The 23845-nt window shown below is 38.6% G+C and overlaps 2 protein-coding genes across 3 annotated transcripts in view; both read right to left on the bottom strand.

Annotated features, from left to right (window-relative positions):
• Nucleotides 1-418: 418 nt before the first annotated feature.
• The window catches only part of LOC118557386 (ubiquitin carboxyl-terminal hydrolase 37-like), a 48328-nt gene continuing 24901 nt past the window's right edge, over nucleotides 419-23845 (bottom strand). The window contains exons 2-27 of the mRNA XM_036127324.1: nucleotides 14393-14451; nucleotides 14159-14267; nucleotides 11889-11947; nucleotides 11655-11763; nucleotides 10637-10695; nucleotides 10417-10516; nucleotides 10237-10307; nucleotides 9966-10121; nucleotides 9617-9760; nucleotides 9393-9500; nucleotides 9082-9222; nucleotides 8858-8965; nucleotides 8547-8687; nucleotides 8323-8430; nucleotides 6687-6845; nucleotides 6407-6554; nucleotides 6114-6205; nucleotides 5844-5975; nucleotides 2629-2752; nucleotides 2376-2527; nucleotides 2191-2290; nucleotides 2039-2115; nucleotides 1815-1938; nucleotides 1643-1703; nucleotides 1383-1541; nucleotides 419-1227 (exon numbers count right to left, since the gene is read on the bottom strand). Coding sequence (XP_035983217.1) covers nucleotides 1184-1227; nucleotides 1383-1541; nucleotides 1643-1703; nucleotides 1815-1938; nucleotides 2039-2115; nucleotides 2191-2290; nucleotides 2376-2527; nucleotides 2629-2752; nucleotides 5844-5975; nucleotides 6114-6205; nucleotides 6407-6554; nucleotides 6687-6845; nucleotides 8323-8430; nucleotides 8547-8687; nucleotides 8858-8965; nucleotides 9082-9222; nucleotides 9393-9421 — 1899 coding nt within the window. The 5' untranslated portion in view covers nucleotides 9422-9500; nucleotides 9617-9760; nucleotides 9966-10121; ... (5 more) ...; nucleotides 14159-14267; nucleotides 14393-14451 and the 3' untranslated portion in view covers nucleotides 419-1183. The remainder of the gene's footprint in view (nucleotides 1228-1382; nucleotides 1542-1642; nucleotides 1704-1814; nucleotides 1939-2038; nucleotides 2116-2190; nucleotides 2291-2375; nucleotides 2528-2628; nucleotides 2753-5843; nucleotides 5976-6113; nucleotides 6206-6406; nucleotides 6555-6686; nucleotides 6846-8322; nucleotides 8431-8546; nucleotides 8688-8857; nucleotides 8966-9081; nucleotides 9223-9392; nucleotides 9501-9616; nucleotides 9761-9965; nucleotides 10122-10236; nucleotides 10308-10416; nucleotides 10517-10636; nucleotides 10696-11654; nucleotides 11764-11888; nucleotides 11948-14158; nucleotides 14268-14392; nucleotides 14452-23845) is intronic.
• LOC118557387 lies at nucleotides 18646-23060 on the bottom strand. Of its 2 annotated transcripts, XM_036127325.1 has the most exons (5): nucleotides 22397-23060; nucleotides 20100-21028; nucleotides 19842-20003; nucleotides 19669-19761; nucleotides 18646-19525 (listed from the first exon to the last, which is right to left on the bottom strand). In XM_036127325.1, exons 2-5 carry the CDS (start codon nucleotides 20625-20627, stop codon nucleotides 19196-19198), a joined length of 1113 nt encoding a protein of 370 aa, XP_035983218.1. In that variant the 5' UTR covers nucleotides 20628-21028; nucleotides 22397-23060; the 3' UTR covers nucleotides 18646-19195. The 2 variants fall into 2 exon arrangements, with proteins under 2 accessions (XP_035983218.1, XP_035983219.1); XM_036127326.1 differs by lacking the exons at nucleotides 20100-21028; nucleotides 22397-23060 and having other exon boundaries at nucleotides 19842-20092.

Genomic DNA, 23845 nt, shown 5'->3' with positions numbered 1-23845 from the left:
TTATTTTTTGTTGTTATATTTTTTAATGTTCTATATTGTTTGCTAGCCATTGTTAATGTTTTGTGTTTTTTTAAAAGGAGCTTTGCAAAAGTTAGAAGCTTTTTATTTCACCCTTTTTCATACATGTCTGACATGTAAAATGAGTTTTCCTCCATTTACTGCAGTTGCCTCTACAGCAGAGGTGTCCAAACTTTTCGCTACATGGGCCAAAATTGTCAAGTCAAAGGAACTAAAAATGAATACAATTGTGTTTTAAAACCAAAACAATAACGTTAATGTTTTACCTGCTCTACAAAATATGACTATTTTAAATGTCAGATTTTTTGTAGGAAATTAATGTGTAAATTATTGCAGATCCAAAATGTAAAAAAGGGTTTTGCTCAATTGTTGTTTATAGATTATTTTGAATAATTGAATTTGACTCTTTAACAATAAAAAATGTAACTCTTTTTGGTCTAGCAATATAAGAACAGTATTTGGGTCAGTTCTTTCCAATTTTAATTTCTAGCCAATTTTAATAATCAAATTTATGGCAGATTTTAATTCACCAAAGTCTGCATTTGAGTAATTAAATATCATTGGGTAAATGTTACTATGAAATTAAAGAGAATTTCAAAAGTGTGTTTATTATAAGATGGATACTTTGTGTTGTACTCAACATTTTCAGTTGTATTATTTTAATTTTTACGTATCGGTTATCGATTTGCCTGATGTCAAAATAATCGGTATCGGCCTTAAAAACCTGCATCGGTCGACCTCTTACTTAAACCGAATCAAGAATCTGTGGATCTGATAAGGTGTGAAAACTGCTATTCACAAACGCTCTCAATCTAATCTGACTGTGCTTGAACTATTTTACAAAGAAGAATGGCCAAAAATTTCAGTCACAAGATGTGGAAAACTGGTAGAGACTTGCAGTAATTACAGCAAAACGCGGTTCCAAGAAATATTTATGCTGAATACTTTTGCACATTGCTCTTTTCAGTTTTTTATTTGTTTAAAAAAAGAGACCATGTATTAGTTTCTTGCTACTTCACAGTTGTATAGCAGTTTATCTTTCACATAAGATTCCAATAAAATGTATTTGTATTTTTGGTTGTAATGTGACAATATGTGGAAAAGTTAAAGACGTGTGAATAATTTTGCAAGCCACTGTAGTAATTTGTGGCATTGCTTGCTGCAGTCAATATTGCAGCCCTGATGGCAGGTGTGTTAGCTCTTCAAGGGCTGGAAAGAGAACGCAAATACATTCAGATTTAATGGATTTAAGAACATTTTAAGTATGCAAAACCATCTCCTGGGTAGCACTGATTACTAAGGCAAGCATGTCAGAGAACTGCAGCTAATAAACTGTAGCTGTGAAACCCAAATCAATCTCTTACCCTGTTTTTCATAGAACAGCAGGAAAGCAGTTGTTTCTCTTCGGCGACAGACATCTTCTGCTGTTGTCTGGCTAACACGCTCATCATTATATGTTAGCCAAAGGTTGGCTGAATCCCCCATATCCGGCCTTCCGTAGATACTGTCGCAGATGTAATGACCTGAGAGCAAAGGGAAAACATTTTTAGCCTGGAAAGCAAAACCTGCAGATGTCGACGTCGATAACTGTGACAGAAAAACAGAACCTCAGACAAACACTTACCACTGTCAGCACTGGAGCCCATGTGGCTGACGACGCTCACCAGAGAATAACGAGCTGTCGTCTACAAAACATCATAGTGTTTAGATACGGTTGAAGGACACGAGCAGCTGATTGATTTGTTATTGCTGAGACCCATTCTTCGTTTTATACCTAACAATTGTAATTTTCTTACATTTCTGTTGGCCATATACTCTTCCTTCAGCACAAGTTCTTTTGACAAAGTGATGGGATTCTTCATCTTGTTGACAGTGTAGGACCTGGTGACTATAAAGCGCTTTAGGTGCAGGATCAGCACACTGAGAGGAAGGAGAAATAGATCAGAGAGGATCAGATAAAGGAAACTTCTCAGCCTGAACAACTGGATGGCAGTGATTACAGTGTGGTTGTGTAACCTACTTCGGCAGGGTGGAGAAAGAGCTCTGCAGGGACGACTGCTGCGCTCCACAGTGGCATGTGAATTCTATCTGGTTCTCCTGAACGAGACAATTATTACTTTTACTTTAAATCTCTCAAAATTGAGTTCGCTTTTCAAATATGTTTGCACTTACCTTGAGATACTCCTGCAGACACTGGCCCACCGTTCCCCCTGGTACCAGGTCCAGACTGAGGTTAACAAAGTCCTCCAATCTATAGGACTGCTCACCACATCTGAAATGGACAGTAGAGTTGAAAAATAACCACAGTGCTCCTGGAGACGCAACAAGTCAGCAGTGTAAATAGAATACATTCATACCCCCTGCAGGTTCTGACGTTTAACATCTGAAGTGTAATGTGTTCCTGGACTGGGCACGTGTAGGTCAGGCCAGAGTTTACAGCTGTCAGCTCAACCTCTGATGACACAGACCTCATTATGTCCAGAACACAAACGAGGAACTCATGGGCATCCTGCTCAGAAACCCAAAGAAATGGTTCAGAAGATAGGAGTTAAACAAAATCTGTCAAAGATTGACACTGTGCCGTCTAGTATAAATAAGTATGGCACTAACCTTCTGCTCGTCATCGTCAAAATCTGAATTATATTCAGCGACAGTCCATTTAAAAGTGGATAGAACCAACATTTTGTCCTCTCTGATGTTGGTGAAGCGACTGGCTTCAATATCTAGAAACCATCTGGTGAGAACAGAAGTGAAGAACATAATCTTTTTTTAGTTTAAAATAAATGACAGCCCCCTTTTTCATAGTAGTTGATTACCAAGGTTTCCATCTAACTTAGATCTTGACAAGGCAGTTATGAAGTGATGCATAATTATGAAGTGGAAAGGAAATTATAGGTATAACATGAATTTGTATTGATGCTCATGACTCCTGACACTCTGTGTCATCCTCAACTGTAGTTTGGGGATGACATGTGCGCCAGATAATTATTTGGCTGCCATCTTTAAAATTAGTTAAATGTATCTTCTTGGTGCACACAAGAAAGTTTTAAGAAAATATAATTATCTTCAATGTCCCTTTCTTGGCATGTCTTGAGTCAAACCTCCAACACGTCCTTCTAAGGCTTTCTGTTTACAATAGCTTTTTGCAAAAGCTATTGGAATCTGTGGATTAATTGCTGGAGTTTATGTATTTGTCCTTTTTGACAGACCTTCCCACCTTATCTGTGGATCACTACTCCTTAGTCACAACTGCCTACTTGGCTGCCTTACTTCACCACTGATTTTATTTCTGTTTTTGGATCATAGATTGAACTTTTCCATTAGACATTCAAAACTTGAAATTTCTAACTTTCCCACTAGTTTCTCCTTGACCTAAGAACTGTGCACCTTGGTCTTCATTAAGCTGGTTCACTAAAGCCACAGTTCCAATGACCCTACTCAGTTTAGCTCGCCAAACTCGGCTCCTCTCTACTTTATTTATCTTTGCGCGCTTTTTATTTCCACCTGCCTAGAAATGACCGGTAGAAGAAAACGCCTCTTGTAGGTGGCTTTAGCCCCCTTCTACCCACTCCACACTCTGTTTGAAACATTGAAAATTGAAAGAAATCAGCGAAAAAAAGGCAAACAACTAAAAATACGTAATTATAAATAAAAGGAGAAAAAATCCTAATTATCTTTCGATAACTGTATTAGCACAATTGTCTTGTAGGTTTTTTAAGGATTAATCCACCAGGATAAATATCTGGATCACACATCTAATAATAAAATAAGGCAGAGGCTCTCTGCTATCTGCTTTGAACCTGTTTGGTTAAGAGAGAGACAGAAGTGGAGAGGCGGAGCCGTTTAGCCCGCAGGCTTCAGGCCCCTCAGCGAAGTGAGCTTTCAGGGGTTTCCCCAGTCCAGGCTCCCTATAGCAGCCATCGCTGCCAAGGTGGTTTGACCCACTCTTTTCATAGTGGTCCTTAATATTAATGTTGTTGCTCTTCAGTTTTATGGACTTCCTCACAGAAAAACCTTCTCATTTCTCCTCGGCCAATCACTGAGTCTTCACTTAAAACTCCTCTCGACTCAGCTCGGTTTGACCCTGCTGTTTAACAGGCCTGGATAAACTTGGGCTGGCCCTGAGAAAAACTGCTCTTGAAACACTCGCAAGGAGGCAAAACCATGTGGAACTAGTCCTGTTTTTTTTTTGTCTCTCCCAGCTCTCAGTGAAGGCGGACACTTTTCTGCTCCTCTCTTCCCCAAATCTTTCCTGCTTGTAACTCTTTCAGAGCCTTTTTCTGCAAATCATCTGAATTTCAAACCATGGATCTGGTCAGCTGGCCGCTCAACGCAATTGATCAAGTCTTTACCCCCTGGGACAGGAACCCTAGGTTGGATGTGGGCGGATGCGCCGCTCACTTGGGAGAACCTGACTGGCATGCCCCCCCCCCCTCCCCTCCACCCACACATAAACACCTCCAACCTCACACGTGTTTGCTGTATGACGTTGTCTGTATGTTGTTTTTTTGTGACGAGGGTTTTTCTTGCATTCTTATACTGTCACCGCAAAGAGAACGTGGGAGAAATGTACTTTTATTTTTCACCTCAACCTTCCTAATGTTTTCCTTTCTCTACTCTGCAAAAAGGCAACGCCTCCAAGGCAACAAGGCCTCAGTCACCTGTCTACCCATGTTTGTCTTTCTCTTGATGGGCTGGACTGAAACGTAATATCCCCCACGGAGGGCAAATAAAGCAAATCAATACATTTTTTCTAACAAACCCCTAAGGCCTTTATGGAAGAGCTGCATTAATGATGAGACTAAGGCTCTGCTTACGCAACGTTTTTTTGGTGAACACGGTATAGTCTGAGTGTGTTTGTAATGTTCATTTACACAACTATGGGGAAAGTTTTCTTTGACAGCAGCACAATTTGAACGTAACAGCTTGAAAATGTCCCGCGTTTCTTCCAGGGAATCCCTGGCTCATGTATTGTATGACAGAAATCTATTTAAATTAATGCATAAAGGCACAACATGGCAGCTGTCTACAATTTAAACAACCACAGAAGAAAACAATAGCGGCTAGTGCAGTACTGCTTTGGCTACTGACTCTTCTGAATGAAAGCACGGCTAGCTACGACTATAATTCAAAGTCCCCTTCAACAAACATCCGTCCATAGGAAAATGTTATTGTCTGCCATCTTTGACATTATTACCTGGTCTTTTACAAAAAAACAATAAATTAACTCAAGGTGGTCATTCAAATGTAACAATATGACAATATGAGAACGTTCAAGGGATATGAATATTGTTGCAACGCAGAATCCAAATGTATATCAACACAGTTCTTGACATTCTATAGACCAGGGGTCTTCAACCTAGATACTGAGGACCCACTGTCCTGCATGTTTTAGATGTTTCACTGCCTCCACACACCTGACGTAAATGGGTGATTAACAGGCCTCTGCAGCCCGTAATGGTTGCTGAGGAGGTTGTGCAATAACATGATCCAGGTATGGTGAACCACACCTATACATGCAGAACAGTGCTTCCTGAGGACCAGGGTTAAAGACCCCAGCTATGCACTGGTGGTCTTTTAGAGCACATGTGGCAAGCTCCAGTCCTTGAGGTCCAGTATCCATGATGTGTCCCTGCTCCAACATAACTGAATCGAACAGCTGAATTACCTCCTCAGTATGCAGTCGTATTCTCCAGAGTCCTGCTAATGGCCTGATTATGTGACTCAGGCCTGTTGAAGCAGAGACGTGTATAAAATTTGCAGGACACTGGCCCTCAAGGACTGGAGTTTGACACACTTGTTTTTGCATCTGTGGAGTGCTGTACCTGAAGAGCTGAGATCCGGGGAGAAGGCGCCACACAGGCAGCTGCTTGTAGATCTCTTGAACGAAGCAGTTTAGATTTAGGAGGCTTTGGAGGATGGAGTTCATGTAGCAAGTCATGCCCAGGTTCGGTAACCTTAAAACACACACGACAAATAACCAGAGTCAGAACATGGGCTTCAGTTTCCATGCATTTGAAATGTTTTAGAGCAGAGGGTTTTGTAAAATGTAGTCTGTGAAAAGCTTATTTATCAATTTTTGTGCTTTTGTTTACCCAAAGCAGACCAGCTCCTGTTTGGGGATGGTTTTCTTGGTACTTGAAGAAGGCTTTGCTGAGTGGTTGAGTCCTGGACGGTTGAATTCAGCCTGTGGATGACAGACATAATCTGAAGTGAAGGCTCTATATGTGGCCCTTCTTTGTTTTCATGTGGAAAGACTCTCTTTTGTGATAAAAAGATACAGTATTAAAGTTCAGTACAGCAAAAACTGAACATGCCGTGGTTGTTTCTGTTATTTATATGATACTGAGTTGATGCAATCAACAACATTCAGCTTGGTTCAACATACCTTACGAAACAGTTGAGACAGGATTAACCCACACATGTTTTTTATGCTTTTAAAAGTCTCATTTTTTCCTGACTCAGGAGAAGATTGTGTGCAGGAAACATCTTGGTGTCCAGGTTCCGTATTTGCCACTTCCATGGTTCTCTTTAAACTTCAGATTTAAAAAACAAGCAAACAAAATTAATATCAGTGGAATTACAAATCATCATGAATTTCTTTCTTTTTCAGTGCAATGAAACCCAAATAGTTGATTTGATGGCACAGACCAGCTAAAAGCTTTTACCTCTCTTCTGTGGCAGAAGAGGTCAGAAATACTTCTCCGCTGTCTTCTTTCACGGTGTGTAAGTCTTTCTCAGCGGCAACTGAGGGAAGAGTGCCACCATCAGGAGCAGTTTCCACCTGGACTCCAAGTTGTCCTGAAATGTCGTTCAGGACGCAGACACTGGTGATAAAAAGAAAGAGATGTTTAACTGTGTAGTTCAGCCATCCTAAGGCTGAATCCTATTACCTAGGCTATCCAGTTTAGTTTTAGTATATACTTTAAACTTTCAGTGCTATTTTTAAAGCTCTTATGGGAGAATAAACACATTTCACCACTAGATGGGGCTTGAGCACTGCCTGTCGACCAAAACAAGATGTGCATCAACTCAAACCTCTCTCTCTACCTCTGCTCCAGCTGCAACCCGGCCCCCATTTCCCCTCCCTTTTCTCCCCCATCGGATTGTATGTGCATCTTTGCAATGGATAGATACACAGCAAAACAGCATCACCTTTTGGAGGAACCTTTTGTAGTGTTGAAGTAAGTAACTCATAATGTTATAATGCTGTTAACAAGAGAACATTTTGCTCCCCGCCATTGTGTGCCTAAACCAAACACTGCTCTGGTTGTGGCATTTTAAGACAGGGAGGGGCTAAGCCTTGAGTGGCAGCTGTCCACATGCACGTACGTGCACAAGCAGCCAGCCCGACTATGTAAACAAGAGACTGGAGAACAATACAGAGATGGTGTGCGATATCATACCATAGTCCATCTAAAAAGATACCTTTAGTTCTTCGCAAAACTATTTTTAGTTATTTTTATCTGTTAGCTATATAGCTGTAAACCTAATGAGCTTGTTGAGTGTTTATATTGTAACAGAAGCGCTTAAAGAGCATTTTGCATCCTCATTAAACAGAGCAAAAGTAATCCCACACCAGACTCCTTCAGAGTGCTTCACGTTGCATCTGCCTTTACTTTTTTTTCTTTTAGTACTGCAATCAGGCTCCACATTAGAATGACCATCAGCACCGTCTACTGAATGGCGGCCATATTACAACACTGAAAGAAGGTCTAAGTGGATGTTATCAGTTAATTGGATGGAAAAACCTTAACCTAATTAACCATTAATTGACAATTAAGCGTAAATAGATTATTTATTTGCATCCCTAATTGGAATTTATTGTTAACTACAGATAAACAGCATTATTTAATGTTCCTGGATTAACATTTATTTCTGTTAATAAATTCTTATACTTGAAGTGAAGTTATCACTTTCCATTTGTGTGAGTTTGCTGTTAGAAGAATGAAAGTGCTCAAATCACTCTTTCAACTATTGTCCTATTATCAAAGCCAAATGGGTTGGTATTCTCTGGACAATACCGGATACGTTGAGAGTTATTTGATAAAATTCAATAACTTAAAAACGTCTGTAATTGCACAACATTCCTAATACGTAAACATGCAGAACATAATTTGCCAAGTACCTAGTTATTAATTTTGCAGCAGAATATTTTGTGATAGTTAAGGGAGGACAAATATATATTGAGAGTTCTAACAGAAAAATTGTCAACAGAAATATAGAGAAAAAATACTAAGTGTGTGAGTGCAGATGTATGATTCTATACAATCATCTTGAATCCAGACTAGACAGTTTTCATACCGTTCTTTCTCCTCAATCTTTTCTGGCATGTCCTGACTTTCAGACGCAGGTTGGATGTTGTCTTGGACATCAGACTCTCCTTCTTCTGAGTCCTCTTGGTTGTTGATGCTGGTAATGAAGGAACACAAAAATCACCACACAAAAACGAATCAACATGACTTTTCATTTGAAACTTGGGAATACTATAAGATATAAATATTATTGAGCTCTAAATAATAACTCACATCTGTGCTGAGGCAGTAGAGGGCAAGACAGTATCTTCCACTCTGCTGTTTTGGCCAGTTTGGGAGTCTCCTCTAGAAGATGCAGGAGAACCATCCAGTGCTCCATCTTCGACATCCCCAAAATCACCAGCGCATTGTATACTATGAAGAAGACACAAAAGTTTAAGACTGTCCACAAGACAGTTATTAGTTTAATTTGAGGACAAGTGGAGAAAAAACTGAACAAGTAACCAATGATTCCTGGGGCAAAACAATCTCACATCTGTATTTGTATACAATCATCTTGAATCCAGACTAGACAGTTTTCATACCGTTCTTTCTCCTCAATCTTTTCTGGCATGTCCTGACTTTCAGACGCAGGTTGGATGTTGTCTTGGACATCAGACTCTCCTTCTTCTGAGTCCTCTTGGTTGTTGATGCTGGTAATGAAAGAACACAAAAATCACCACACAAAAACGGATCAACATGACTTTTAATTTGAAACTTGGGAATACTATAAAATATAAATATTATTGAGCTCTAAATAATAACTCACATCTGTGCTGAGGCAGTAGAGGGCAAGACAGTATCTTCCACTCTGCTGTTTTGGCTAGTTTGGGAGTCTCCTCTGGAAGATGCAGGAGAACCATCCAGTGCTCCATCTTCGACATCCCCAAAATCACCAGCGCATTGTATACTATAAAGAAGACACAAAAGTTTAAGACTGTCCACAAGACAATTATTAGTTTAATTTGAGGACAAGTGGAGAAAAAACTGAACAAGTTACCAATGATTCCTGGGGCAAAACAATCTCACATCTGTATTTGTATACAATCATCTTGAATCCAGACTAGACAGTTTTCATACCGTTCTTTCTCCTCAATCTTTTCTGGCATGTCCTGACTTTCAGACGCAGGTTGGATGTTGTCTTGGACATCAGACTCTCCTTCTTCTGAGTCCTCTTGGTTGTTGATGCTGGTAATGAAAGAACACAAAAATCACCACACAAAAACGGATCAACATGACTTTTAATTTGAAACTTGGGAATACTATAAAATATAAATATTATTGAGCTCTAAATAATAACTCACATCTGTGCTGAGGCAGTAGAGGGCAAGACAGTATCTTCCACTCTGCTGTTTTGGCCAGTTTGGGAGTCTCCTTCTCTGGAAGATGCATGAGAACCATCCAGTGCTCCATCTTCGACATCCCCAAAATCACCAGTGCATTGTATACTATGAAGAAGACACAAAAGTTTAAGACTGCCCACAAGACAGTTATTAGTTTAATTTGAGGACAAGTGGAGAAAAAACTGAACAAGTAACCAATGATTCCTGGGGCAAAACAATCTCACATCTGTATTTGGATATTTATATTTTACTTTGTAATGACTGAAACTGGGTTGACCTCTAAAAAAGTCTAATGTAAAGAAATTCATACGTGGTGGAGAATTGTTCGACTGACTCATCAGTCTCCTCTTTGTTGTCAGCTGGGAGATGCAGCTCATGGTGTTCAGAGACAGGACTGCAAGGAACAGATGAAGCCCTGAACTGGACACTAGTCTCTCCTCCCTGAGACTTCTCACTTGTGCAACAACTGTAAAATAAAGTAAAAAAGGGAAATTAATTCTGTAGTGGCATACACCTCTATAACGGCAACTTAAAAATAGATGATAGAATATGAAACTGCTGTTGATGAAGATTTATTTTACCTCCTTTCTGTCACAGAGGGTGACTGGATTGTGACCCCGTCCACATCTTGTGGGACATGGGTCTGCTTTTTCTGTAAAATACACAGAGATGAAATCAGTCAGACCGTTCTGAGACTCAAAGATTACAACCCCTTTTCTTTGGTGCTTATTTATTAAGAGAATCAGCTCTGCTATACATACCTTGTTATGAAGACGCCAACAATGCCAGTAGGAGGTTTTTCTAGACCTAGGAGCCTCGCTGGTTGTGATGGTACAGGGAGATGGTACATCTGTCTGCTGGCTGATATCAGCAAGATAAGCAGAAAATTTCAGATTTTGGGTGTGCAAGTCATTTGTGGCAGAAAAAATAAAATAAATTAAAACCACGTGGAAACAAATTAGGATAGTTCTAAAACTTTACCTCTTCTGCAGATTTGAGCTTTCGCCATCTTCAAAACGTACATCCCTCTGAGGGCTTTTCTGTTTAAAAGTTGTAAAAACAGATATTTAAGTATGATAATGTTACCTTTTCACAAATAAGTAGCAACAAGTCAAACTTAATTGAAATCAAATTGAGTGAAAATCATCTTAGTGCATTTAGTCAAATCAGAAGATTACACAAAGAATCAGGTTCCTACCTTTTGTTGTTTACAGATGCAGGAAAACATCTTTACACTTACTGAGCAAAATAACTTGAAAAATCGTGCTAAATTTAAGCAAGTACTTCTCTAACGTGTTAATATATGGAAAGTGGGTTTCCAAATGTCTCTTAAGCGATATTTTAACTGCTGATATTTGAATAAAATCATTTTGGCATCATGCGGACGCATAATAACCTAGCAATGCTGTTCAAAAATAAATATCGTGATTTCAAGTGTATTTGTGTATATTTTTAAAAACACAATTGTTGGGGTGTGCCATAGCAACAATTAGAGATATAATACTATTCTATGCCCCATGCAAGACATACAAATTAAAATTCACTATTTTTCAGGCTTCACTATGTTGTCATACTTTCATATAGAAACACGGTTTAACTTTCTGTTTTTACAGAAACCCATCATATTTTTTTAAATTAAAGACGCTATTTTCATACCACCTACGGTTTCTCCAAATTTTGCATTGAAGTGCCACAAACTTTACATGTAAAACCAACAGCTGGCATTGAGACGGTAGTTTGTTAGACTGGGAGAAGGAAATTAAGGAGGTTTTCCCATATAAAATAATAAAATATAAAACTGCTGTTGATGAAGTTTTATTTTACCTCCTTTCTGTCACAGAGGGTGACAGGATTGTGACCCTGTCCACATTTTGTGGGAGATGGGTCTGCTTTTTCTTCTAAATACACACAGATGAGCTCAGACTGTGCTGACACTCACAAATTACAATCACTTTTCTTTGCTACTTTTTAATAAAATAATCAGCTCTGCTATACATACCTTGTTATGAAGAGACAGACGATGCCAGTAGGAGGTTTTTCTAGTCCTAGGAGCCTCGCTGGTAGCAGGGGTTGTGGCGGAAATGGGAGACCGTGCCTCTGTCTGTAGGCTGATATCAGAAAAATAAGCAGAAAATGTCAAAAATTTAAGTGTCCAAGTCATTTGTTACAGGAAAATAATATCTAATAAATTAAAACCACGTGGAAACAAATTAGGATTGTTATAAAACTTTACCTCTTCTGCAGACTTGAACTTTCGCCATCTCCATAACGTACATCCCTCTGAGGGCTTTTCTGTTTAAAAGTTGTAAAAACAGATATTTAAGTATGATAATGTTACCTTTTCACAAATAAGTAGCAACAAGTCAAACTTAATTAAAATCAAATTGAGTGAAAATCATCTTAGTGCATTTAGTCAAATCAGAAGATTACACAAAGAATCAGGTTCCTACCTTTTGTTGTTTACAAATGCAGGAAAACATCTTTACACGTACTGAGCAAAATAACTTGAAAAATCGTGCTAAATTTAAGCAAGTACTTCTCTAACGTGTTAATATTTGGAAAGTGGGTTTCCAAATGTCTCTTAAGCGATATTTTAACTGCTGATATTTGAATGAAATCATTTTGGCATCATGCGGACGCATAATAACCTAGCAATGCTGTTCAAAAATAAATATCGTGATTTCAAGTGTATTTGTGTACATTTTTAAAAACACAATTGTTGGGGCCTAACATAGCAACAATTAGAGATATAATAGAATTCTATGTCCCATGCAAGACATAGAAATTAAAATTGACTATTTTTCAGGCTTCACTATGTTGTCATACTTTCATGTAGAAACACGGTTTAACTTTCTGTTTTTAGAGAAACCCATCATATTTTTTTAAAATTGAAAATGCTATTTTCATACCACCTACGGTTTCTCCAAATTTTGCATTGAAGTGCCACAAACTTTACAGGTAAAACCAACAGCTGGCATTGAGACGGTAGTTTGTTAGACTGGGAGAAGGAAATTAAGGAGGTTTTCCCATATAAAATAATAAAATATAAAACTGCTGTTGATGAAGTTTTATTTTACCTCCTTTCTGTCACAGAGGGTGACAGGATTGTGACCCTGTCCACATTTTGTGGGAGATGGGTCTGCTTTTTCTTCTAAATACACACAGATGAGCTCAGACTGTGCTGACACTCACAAATTACAATCACTTTTCTTTTATACTTTTTAATAAAATAATCAGCTCTGCTATACATACCTTGTTATGAAGAGAAAAATGATGCCAGTAGGAGGTTTTTCTAGTCCTAGGAGCCTCGCTGGTAGCAGGGGTTTTGGTGGAAGTGGGGGACCATGCCTCTGTCTGTAGGCTGATATCAGAAAAATAAGCAGAAAATGTAAAAAATTTGAATGTCCAAGTCATCTGTTACAGGAAAATAAAATCTGATAAATTAAAACCACGTGGAAACAAATTAGGATTGTTATAAAACTTTACCTCTTCTGCAGACTTGAACTTTCGCCATCTCCAAAACGTACATCCCTCTGAGGGCTTTTCTGTTTAAAAGTTGTAAAAACAGATATTTAAGTATGATAATATTACCTTTTCACAAATAAGTAGCAACAAGTCAAACTTAATTGAAATCAAACTGAGTGAAAACCATCTTAGTGCATTTAGTCAAATCAGAAGATTACACAAAGAATCAGGTTCCTACCTTTTGTTGTTTACAAATGCAGGAAAACATCTTTACACGTACTGAGCAAAATAACTTGAAAAATTGTTCTAAATTTAAGCAAGTACTTTTTTATCGTGCTAATATTTGGAAAGTGGGTTTCCAAATGTCTGCTAAGCAATGTTTTAACTGCCGATATTTGAATAAAATCATTTTGGCATCATGCGGACGCATAATAACCTAGCAATGCTGTTCAAAAATAAATATCGTGATTTCAAGTGTATTTGTGTATATTTTTAAAAACACAATTGTTGGGTTCTCCCATAGCAACAATTACAGATATAATAGAATTATATAATCCATGCAAGACATAGAAATTAAAATCACTATTTTACAGGCTTCACTATGTTGTCATACTTTCATGTAGAAACACGGTTTAACTTTCTGTTTTTAGAGAAACCCATCATATTTTTTTAAATTAAAGACGCTATTTTCATACCACCTACAGTTACTCCAAATTTTGCATTGAAGTGCCACAAACTTTACATGTAAAACCAACAGCTGGCATTGAGACGGTAGTTTGTTAGACTGGGAGGAGGGAATTAAGGAGGTTTTCCCATATAAAATAATAAAATATAAAACTGCTGTTGATGAAGTTTTATTTTACCTCCTTTCTGTCACAGAGGGTGACAGGATTGTGACCCTGTCCACATTTTGTGGGAGATGGGTCTGCTTTTTCTTCTAAATACACACAGATGAGCTCAGACTGTGCTGACACTCACAAATTACAATCACTTTTCTTTGCTACTTTTTAATAAAATTATCAGCTCTGCTATACATACCTTGTTATGAAGAGACAAACAATGCCAGTAGGAGGTTTTTCTAGTCCTAGGAGCCTCGCTGGTAGCAGGGGTTTTGGTGGAAGTGGGGGACCATGCCTCTGTCTGTAGGCTGATATCAGAAAAATAAGCAGAAAATGTCAAAAATTTGAATGTCCAAGTCATCTGTTACAGGAAAATAAAATCTGATAAATTAAAACCACGTGGAAACAAATTAGGATTGTTATAAAACTTTACCTCTTCTGCAGACTTGAACTTTCGCCATCTCCATAACGTACATCCCTCTGAGGGCTTTTCTGTTTAAAAGTTGTAAAAACAGATATTTAAGTATGATAATGTTACCTTTTCACAAATAAGTAGCAACAAGTCAAACTTAATTCAAATCAAATTGAGTGGAAATCATCTTAGTGCATTTAGTCAAATCAGAAGATTGCACAAAGAATCAGGTTCCTACCTTTTGTTGTTTACAAATGCAGGAAATCATCTTTACACGTACTGAGCAAAATAACTTGAAAAATCGTGCTAAATTTAAGCAAGTACTTTTTTATCGTGCTAATATTTGGAAAGTGGGTTTCCAAATGTCTGCTAAACGATATTTTAACTGCCGATATTTGAATAAAATCATTTTGGCATCATGCGGACGCATAATAACCTAGCAATGCTGTTCAAAAATAAATATCATGATTTCAAGTGTATTTGTGTATATTTTTAAAAACACAATTGTTGGGTTCTCCCATAGCAACAATTAGAGATATAATAGAATTCTATGCTCCATGCAAGACATAGAAATTAAAATTAACAATTTTTCAGGCTTCACTATGTTGTCATACTTTCATGTAGAAACACGGTTTAACTTTCTGTTTTTAGAGAAACCCTTCATATTTTTTTAAATTGAAGACGCTATTTTCATACCACCTACGGTTTCTCCAAATTTTGCATTGAAGTGCCACAATAGTTTGTTAGAGTGGGAGGAGGGAATTAAGGAGGTTTTCCTGCAGCTGGCGGGTTGTTGGTTCAATCCCCTGTCTGACCGTCATTGTGTCTTTAGGCAAGACACCACCAGGGTCCTCACCAGGATTTTTCTTTTCAGCATAATGACGCAATGAAATAAATACAGTGCCAAAAATGATCTAAAAATACAAATCTGTGTGCCATTAAATGCAACAAAAAGAAGCCATTTATTCAATAATTGATCAATTAATCAGCTACACCACCCGCATTTAATACAGTGCAGCTCCCATCCCACATTGTCATGCTGAATGCTTTCACTCCTGGCTCTATAAAGGTTTATGAGCAGAAAGTCCTGTTCGTTTCAGTTGCTTGAGAAAGAAGAGCTGTTGTTGGACCTTCAACACAGGGTGGGAGATGTTCTCAGTCAGGAAAGGTGAGAGGAAATGTGGATGCCCAGGAACTTTATGCTGTCCACACGCTCCACCATCTCCCTGTGTACTTAGACAGGAGCGTGTTCATTCTTCCTGGACCTCCTGTAGACCACAATGAACTCCTTGGTCTTGCTGGTGTTCTGGATGCGGTTGTTCCTGGAGCACCACTGTGTAATATGGAGGACCTCCTCTCTGTTGTGGGTCTCATCATTGTTGGAAATGAAACACAGTTTTACCTCGTCCTGACTTTCGCAGTACTGAGCACTGCTTAAAACCCCCACCTCTCTCTTTGAATCTGCCACTTTGGTGCCATTTTTTTCCAAAAGTGTCTGGTAGTGGGGTTATGCCCTTACATCAAGGGGAGTTTCACTTTAAATAAAATATCTCCTGTGATCCAAGAATACCAAATGTATTTTTTCACACAAGTGTACCAGGGAGAATGCCCTATAATTCATCCTCCCGCCTCCCCCCATTTTCACCAAAAAACTGCAGCAGTTCAAAAACTGAATACTGAATTTGCACTGTAGCACCGTAGAGACATTCATAAAAATAAGGATTGTGTGCTATACAGTGGGGGAAATAAGTATTTGACCCCTTGCTGATTTTGCAGGTTTGCCCACTTACAAAGAATGCAACAATCTATAATTTTAATCATATGTACATTCTAACAGTGAGATACAGAATCCCAAAGAAAATTCCAGAAATTCACATCATATGAATTTATAAAAATCGATAACCATCTGATGAGGAAAAACAAGTATATGACCCCCTATCAAACAGCAAGTATTTGTCTGTCTTTAAGACACAGCCCCAATCCCAACCAATTATCTACATCAACTACACCTGCCTCACCTCGTTACCTGTATAAAAGACACCTGTCTACACCCAAACAACCAGCATCCAACATCACCACCATGGGCAAGACCAAAGAGTTTTCTTCGGACATCAGGGACAAGATTGTTGATTTGCACAAGGCTGGGATGGTATACAAGAGAATCGGAAAGCAACTTGGAGAGAAAAGATCAACTGTCGGTGCAGTTATCAGGAAATGGAAGAAGCACCACCCCACTGCCAACCTCCCTCGGTCTGGGCCTCCACACAAGATCTCGCCTCGTGGGGTGTCCCTGGTCATGCGAACGGTGAGGAATCATCCCAAAAGCACAAGGGGGGAACTGATGAATCAACTGAAGGCAGCTGGGACCACAGTTACAAAAGAAACGGTTGGTAACACATTACGCCGTCATGGATTGAAGTCCTGCAGCGCACGCAAGGTCCCCCTGCTCAAGAAGAAACATGTACAGGCCCGCATGAAGTTCGCCATTCACCACCTGGACGACTCAGAAGAGGCCTGGAAGAAGGTGATGTGGTCAGATGAGACCAAAACAGAACGTTTTGGCCTCAACTCAACTCGTCGTGTTTGGAGGGCAAAGAACACCGAGTACAACCCAAAGAACACCATCCCCACCGTCAAGCATGGTGGTGGCAACATCATGCTTTGGGGGACGGGACAACTCCATCGTATTGAGGGGAGGATGGACGGGGCCATGTATCGTGGAATTCTGGACCAACATCTCCTTCCCTCAGTGAGAGAGCTGAAGATGGGTTGAGGATGGGTGTTTCAGCACAACGACCCTAAGCACACCGCCAAAGCAACAAAAGAGTGGCTGAAGAAGAAGCACATCAAGGTTCTGGAGTGGCCTAGCCAGTCTCCAGACCTGAATCCAATTGAAAATCTTTGGAGGGAGCTTAAAGTTCGAGTTGCCAGGCGACAACCTTGGAAACTGAATGATTTGGAGGCTGTCTGCAGGGAGGAGTGGGCCAACATCCGTGCCGAAATGTGCACAAAGCTTGTCACCAACTATAAAAACCGTGACATCTGTGCTGGCCAATAATGGCTGTTCTACAAAATATTAACATGCTGTTTGTCCAGGGGGTCAAATACTTGTTTTTCCTCATCAGATGGTTCTCAATTTTCATAAATTCATATGATGTGAATTTCTGGAATTTTCTTTGGGATTCTGTCTCTCACTGTTAGAATGTACATATGATTAAAATTATAGATTGTTGCATTCTTTGTAAGTGGGCAAACCTGCAAAATCAGCAAGGGGTCAAATACTTATTTCCCCCACTGTATATACCTCTACGCCTACATACATACGTACCTACACGTATATATGCGCATATGAGTCAGGTCTGTTTCTCTCAGACATCAGGGTTGGCAAAGCCTTTTTTTTTTTTTTTTGTCCTACCAGCATGCGGAGCGAGAGGAATAGTAAAGGAGGTAATAACACCTCCAAGTTGTTGAAGCAACTCTGGCAAAGGGGGCCACTTGGTGGGACACTTGGAGGGCCACCAAGTGGCCGTGGCAACCGTTCAATACAAGAATAGAGTAAAAATATTGTTTATTGTCCCACGGTTGGGAAATCCAGGAAAAAGCGGTATCTCCAAGTCGTTGCTTCACTGTAAGAATTATCAGGGTGGTTTAACTTACAATTTTAAGTTCAGTTGCTGCCTTAAAAACATGTTATTTCAACTTTAAGAAAAGCTTTCATTCAACTAAGGAAGGTAACTTTGAAAAGTTTCCCAGTTGATGATAATTTATCGTTTCTACTTGATACTCTGAGTTGAAATGACTAACAATATTACATTACCCATTCACAAAAACTCTGATTCTATTGTCAAGTGAACTTTTAACAACATATCCTTTTAACTCAAATAATTCAGTTATACCAATTTTTCAATTAATGATCAACTGTTGTTTAAACTCAGTACCGCAAGTAAAAACAACTCACAACACTGCCTTATCTGTTTGAGAAAACTTGCTTTCTCTTTTCAAAGGAACATGCAATTACATATTCTCTTAAATAATTTTTTTATGTTTAAATAACTCACAATTCAAAATAAAATGCCTCTTCAAGTTACATTAACTCGTGTTTTTAAGGCAGCAATTGAACTTAATACTACAAATTAAATAGACTAATATTTTTAAATATTATCCCTTATGTTAATTAATGATAACAAGTTCACCAATTTACTGAAAGACAACACTGAATGCACTTAGAACTCTATTGTTTTTAAACATTTATTTTCACAAATTGTGGTAACAAAGCTCATTAGATAAGAGAGTCTAACCACAAACAGCTCTTTAAACAGAGGCGTATGAAGCTGCGTAAACTCAGTGAGGCAAGATAAAACAAGTCTGCCTAAAGCAAATAGCTGTTGAGACCATGACTTCTAAACTGGCCTTACAAAGTGAATATGGGTAGCATCTGCTTAAAATACGGAATTGAAGTTAAAAAAAAAAAAAAAAGTCCTATTTTACAGAATTTTGACTGGGAAAGAAAATTCACAAAATTCCAATTTTCATACCCCACTCAACTGCAAAGAACATTTTCTGAGGCTAGTTATTGTCTGAACTTTCAAACCTTCTGTCCCACCTTAAATTTCCCTGCAATTTAACATCTCTATAGTCTTTGACCAGTAAAGACCATCATTTTTCATAAATCATTCAAATACAATGAAGTGGAAGAAGATCTTTACACCAATCTTAAACTGAAAATCATGGGTGTGACGTTTCATCACAGAATTGTTCAGCAGCACAATACTGAAAGTTATTGTGCATGAAAAAAAGAACAGTGAACAACATTCTCACAGGTCTTTACAGTTTATACCTCAGGATTCTGTTTCTCAAGCCGTGTACTCGAGCCGAGGCCTGGTCTGGTTTTATCTTCATCACCACTCTCTGAATAAACTCAAAGGAGTACTTCATGGCATCTGGATACTTGAGATTGACACAGTAGATGACACCCATAAGCATGGCAAAGCTCTGTGCCACATCCTTAACGTTGTGAAGAACGATGGTCTCCTCCACCACAACTGCCACATCGAAGACCTCATGTGGAATGAAACCCTGTTTCCCACCTTCACAGCCTATCACAAGGCCAAGCTGCATCCCTTTCATGGCTTCATCCAGAGTCTCAACATGAGCCTTAATGGAAAAAATTAAATAATTAATTAGGCCATTTTTATGTGCAATCATAGGACATAATTATTCCAAGGCATCTATATATTGCTGGTTGTTTGATTTAATACAAAAGTTACATAAATAAAAATATATAAAGAATGTCTTACATCACACATCCTGATGACATCTGATGGATCTTCTCCTGATATGTAGTGTGGCAGACCAAGCAGAGCAGCAGCCCTTCTCCTCTCCTTTGTGTCCTACAAGACATGATGACAAAAGATTTGTAGTAAGCATTAAAATTTTTGCCAGGTTTTCTTGCCACCTCACTTCCACTTACATCTTTCTCAAGGCAGTCCAGAATGTCTTTGAGTGACTGCTTCTTCCCAGACTTTGTTGCTGTTTTGTACATCTCCAGGAGTCTTGGGACCAGGCCATCAAGTCCGTCAAGAAAGGATACCAGAAGGTCTGTGGTAACGATCCTCTTAAATTCTGCCCTAATCTGAGGAAATATATAGAAAAAAAAAACATATTTCTCAATAGGACAGTTAACACTGTCTAACAGAACAGCATAAATTATCTCTTGGAATGAAATCACCTGTTTCTCTTGAATCAGAGCTGGCCATCGGGAAATTAGCTCTGTGATGTGTGGTTCATCTCCAATGATCTCTTTTCTACGCTTGGAAAATGTAGCAACCATCAGATCCTCTAGCAGCTGGTGGTCAGGGTCTTTCTTCTGCATTTCTGTCTCCATTATCTTGCGCTTCTCTTCCATTCTTTCAGGATTTTGTCCTTCAGGTGGATCAGGACAGTAGTTTACCTCACCCTTCTTTGACTTCTTGACAGATTTTCCCTTTGAACCTCCTGTTTTTCTTTTGTTTATAATAACTTCAGGGCATCCTGCTGCACTCAACTTTTGCCGATAGTTTCCAAGCTTAAATTTCAGGCTGTGAAACCAAGAGTACCATCCTTTCTCAGACCCTGGGTCGCGCAGACAGGGATGCTTCTCCACCAGTGCTTTGGCTACATTTTCATAGTGCTGTCTCTCAGGATAAGCACTAATCTTTGACATACTGTCTGCAAGCGTGTCGAGGATATCAGTCTTTAAACCTTTAGAAATCACCATCACAGATCCATCCTTGTTATATCTATAATTTCCTTCTGTCAGTTGCAGTTCTACGTCATGCGAGAACTCTGGAATTGGGAAAGGATCAGGCCGTTCAACAGAATCCCCACTACTGACGGAAGGGAGGCTGCCTGTGTCCAGTGTAGAATCAGTGGAGTCTTCAACTGTGAACAATACTTTCACAGTTGCCCGGTCCACAGGAAGGTCTTTGATGTCCGTTAGGTTGCACAACTGATTATTGAAATCAGGATCCTCAAACTGCAAAATGAATCCTCCTCTGAGACCAAGGCTGGTTCGCAACACCTAGTTCCTTAACATTTGAGGGAATGGCTTCAACTGAAAGACGTCTGATGTCAGTTTCTGACACTACAACACGCAGAAGCATTGTAGACCACTTTCACCTGAAAATGGAAAGAAAAAAAAAATTACATCCAACTATAAAATTCAGTATATGGCATTAGGATAATGTTACACTCCTGTTCTTCGAAGTTTTAAAATCACAAATCCTTATCTGCCTGCAACAGTTGAACAGATCAGATTTTTTTTCTTTTTAGTTTATTTTTGTGAGCATGTATTTAATGTTTTGTTTATAACTATAAATAGCACATGGAATCTGATATATCTATCTGTCTGAAGAAGAAAACATCCAGAGGACTTACTATTTATTTTTTTTGGATAACAAACCTACCAAAATAAATCTGAGAATTAAAAAAAAAAAAAAAAAAAAAAAAACACTAGTATCTTAACATTTAAATTTATTCAGCAGCATGAGGCAAGCAATATAACTGTAATAATAAAAAAATGCAATAGTGACAGACTAATAGACAACAACATTAAAATTAAATCTATGTAACACTCTGAAATGAAGACAGATTGAGAGAATTTGGCCAAGTGTGTTGATATTAGGGCTGCACAATTAATTGTAATTGCAATAAAAAAAACTCAATTTCCAAGTCGCAGAGGTCAGCCATTTTTGGCTATGTAACAATTAGGGAATCAGACGCGTCCTTTAGGTGTCGGTAAAATGTTTAAAGTAGGTTTGCCTCCACATGGAAGGGAAGACAGTTGCAGCTGTGAGATAATCTAATTTTATTACTTGTTTTACAGTTTGTATAATCATACATAGCATTAAGTACAGGTCAATAAGTTTAATACATAGTCTTGCTTGTTGGTTTCCCTTTATGTTCAACAAGGATCAATGTCCAAATCAATTAAAAGCTGTTCTCTTGAATAATATTCTGATTAATAGAAACATTAAAAGTTCTTGTTTTAAATAGTCCTTGTTTACAAACATCTTTATTTAGAGGCCGTTTTTGGTGCTTGTGGTTAATGTCAAAATTGCAATTTTGGTTGAAATATATCGTAGGCAGAACGCGATCATTTCTGCTCCTAGTTTAGATGCTGTGGGTCTTTTTGCAACTAATCCGCACGGCGAGGAAACTTTTGATTGATTTGTTGTTTGTATATGTTTAAAAAGGCATGATAAACTGGGGAGGAAAAAAAATTGCATTGAATCGCAATATTAAGACAAAAAAATAAATTAAAAAAAATCACAATTAGATTTTCCAAGATCGTTCAGCCTTAGTTGATATACATGTGGATGAGAGACAGGTTGAACAATTGTGCAGTTGAGATGCTGTCAACAATGAAAATGAGAAAAATTAGAAATCTAAAAAAAGTTCTGCATTACTAATCAGCTCAAATCGCCACATCTATTTTGAGACAAAAAAATAAAATTACAGAATTGATAAGTGTGTGTAATTACTTACAGCAGGTTTACTTCAGTAGGTAGGAAGATCTTGGGAGTGACCAGGAGGCAGCCCCGAATGAAGTACGACACCAGTGGCACGTAGTCGTTGACATCCTCTGGTTTCACCAAAACACACTCAGAAGGGTTTTTCTTCACAAGATGGTAACTTGGCAGATGCTCTATGTAGTAGGCTGTAAAAGGTTCAATAATGAAGCAAATATGCTGGTCCATCACAATGCATATTTCCAAAATTTTTCCAAAGTCTGGTAATCCACTTGTACTTCCAGCAGAGAGAATCATTCCTTTTGAATACTTTGTTCAATTTAGAAATATGTGAGGGGTCAGTCCCACTGTGTCAACATTGCTGAATCTATTCAAGATGGCTTGTTTGACAGCAGTGTCTAACACTTCGAAGCACACTTCAGATACCTTTGCAGTCTCAGCCTCAGACTTGAAAATGCTTGGCATCGCGAGATAATGTGCCAACATAAGCTGATGTCTTGAGGCAAGAGTAAAAAAAATGTTTTTAAAGTTGTTAACATCCCGTACCACTTTTTTAAAGAAAGAATGTTTTGCCTCAAACCTGATGGTCCAATGCTCACTTGGAGGTCCAAACTTTTGGATAAGATATGGGTAATGTTCAATAAAGTGGTGTTTGGGACACAACTTTTTTTCTGGGAAGACTGTTTGCAGCAACTGTCTATGGTCTGAAATTTTTGCTTGTAAATAGCAAAGCAAATCTGAAGTGAAACTTGGAGCTGAGAATAACTCCACCAAGTCTTTGAGCTCAAGAACTAATTCCCATGTCTGATCACCATGTCTGGGACACGGTGACCAATGATGAGGGGAAGGAAACGCACAAGACTCCAGTTCTCATGTCCATTACCACCTAGAGTCCGATTCCGTTTGAACGTTGATGGAATTTTCTGAGGCCGGTTTGTCTTGTCAGAGAACTTAAAAGGAAAGCCTTGGATTTCACTATTTAGTTCATCCAATGTGAAATAGTTCTTGGAAATAAAATCTGCAAGGCACAGACTTAGCTCTATGGGTACAATGCCTTCCAGCACATCATGTAAAAAATCCGGTGGAAAACCTTGGCATGCATGAAAACCTGTCAATATGTTAAGAGGGCATTCTCGTTTCACACCATCAACAGACAAAAGTTCACTCTGCTTCAACAAATTTACAGCTTCATCATACAACGCTGGTGTTCGTAAAACAAACTTACCACTCCTAACATCACAAGTTTGTATTTCTTCACGGTTACACAGACAAAACCTACAAAATTTGTCCACATTAAAGGACTCTTGGAATCCACCTAAGGAGTGTGCAGCCAAGTTGTCTGCAGCCACACATAAAATGGTCCCTTTTATATTACAACCAAGTTCCTTAACAAACACACCAACTGTTTCTAGGTACTGAATGTCCTTTATAAGTGGCTCCAAAACACTATTATAACCATAAATCT

Source organism: Fundulus heteroclitus, chromosome 23 (assembly GCF_011125445.2).
Source record: "Fundulus heteroclitus isolate FHET01 chromosome 23, MU-UCD_Fhet_4.1, whole genome shotgun sequence".
NCBI lineage: Eukaryota > Metazoa > Chordata > Actinopteri > Cyprinodontiformes > Fundulidae > Fundulus > Fundulus heteroclitus.
Note: the sequence above shows the minus strand (reverse complement) of the source record. Positions and strands in the feature narration are given on the sequence as shown.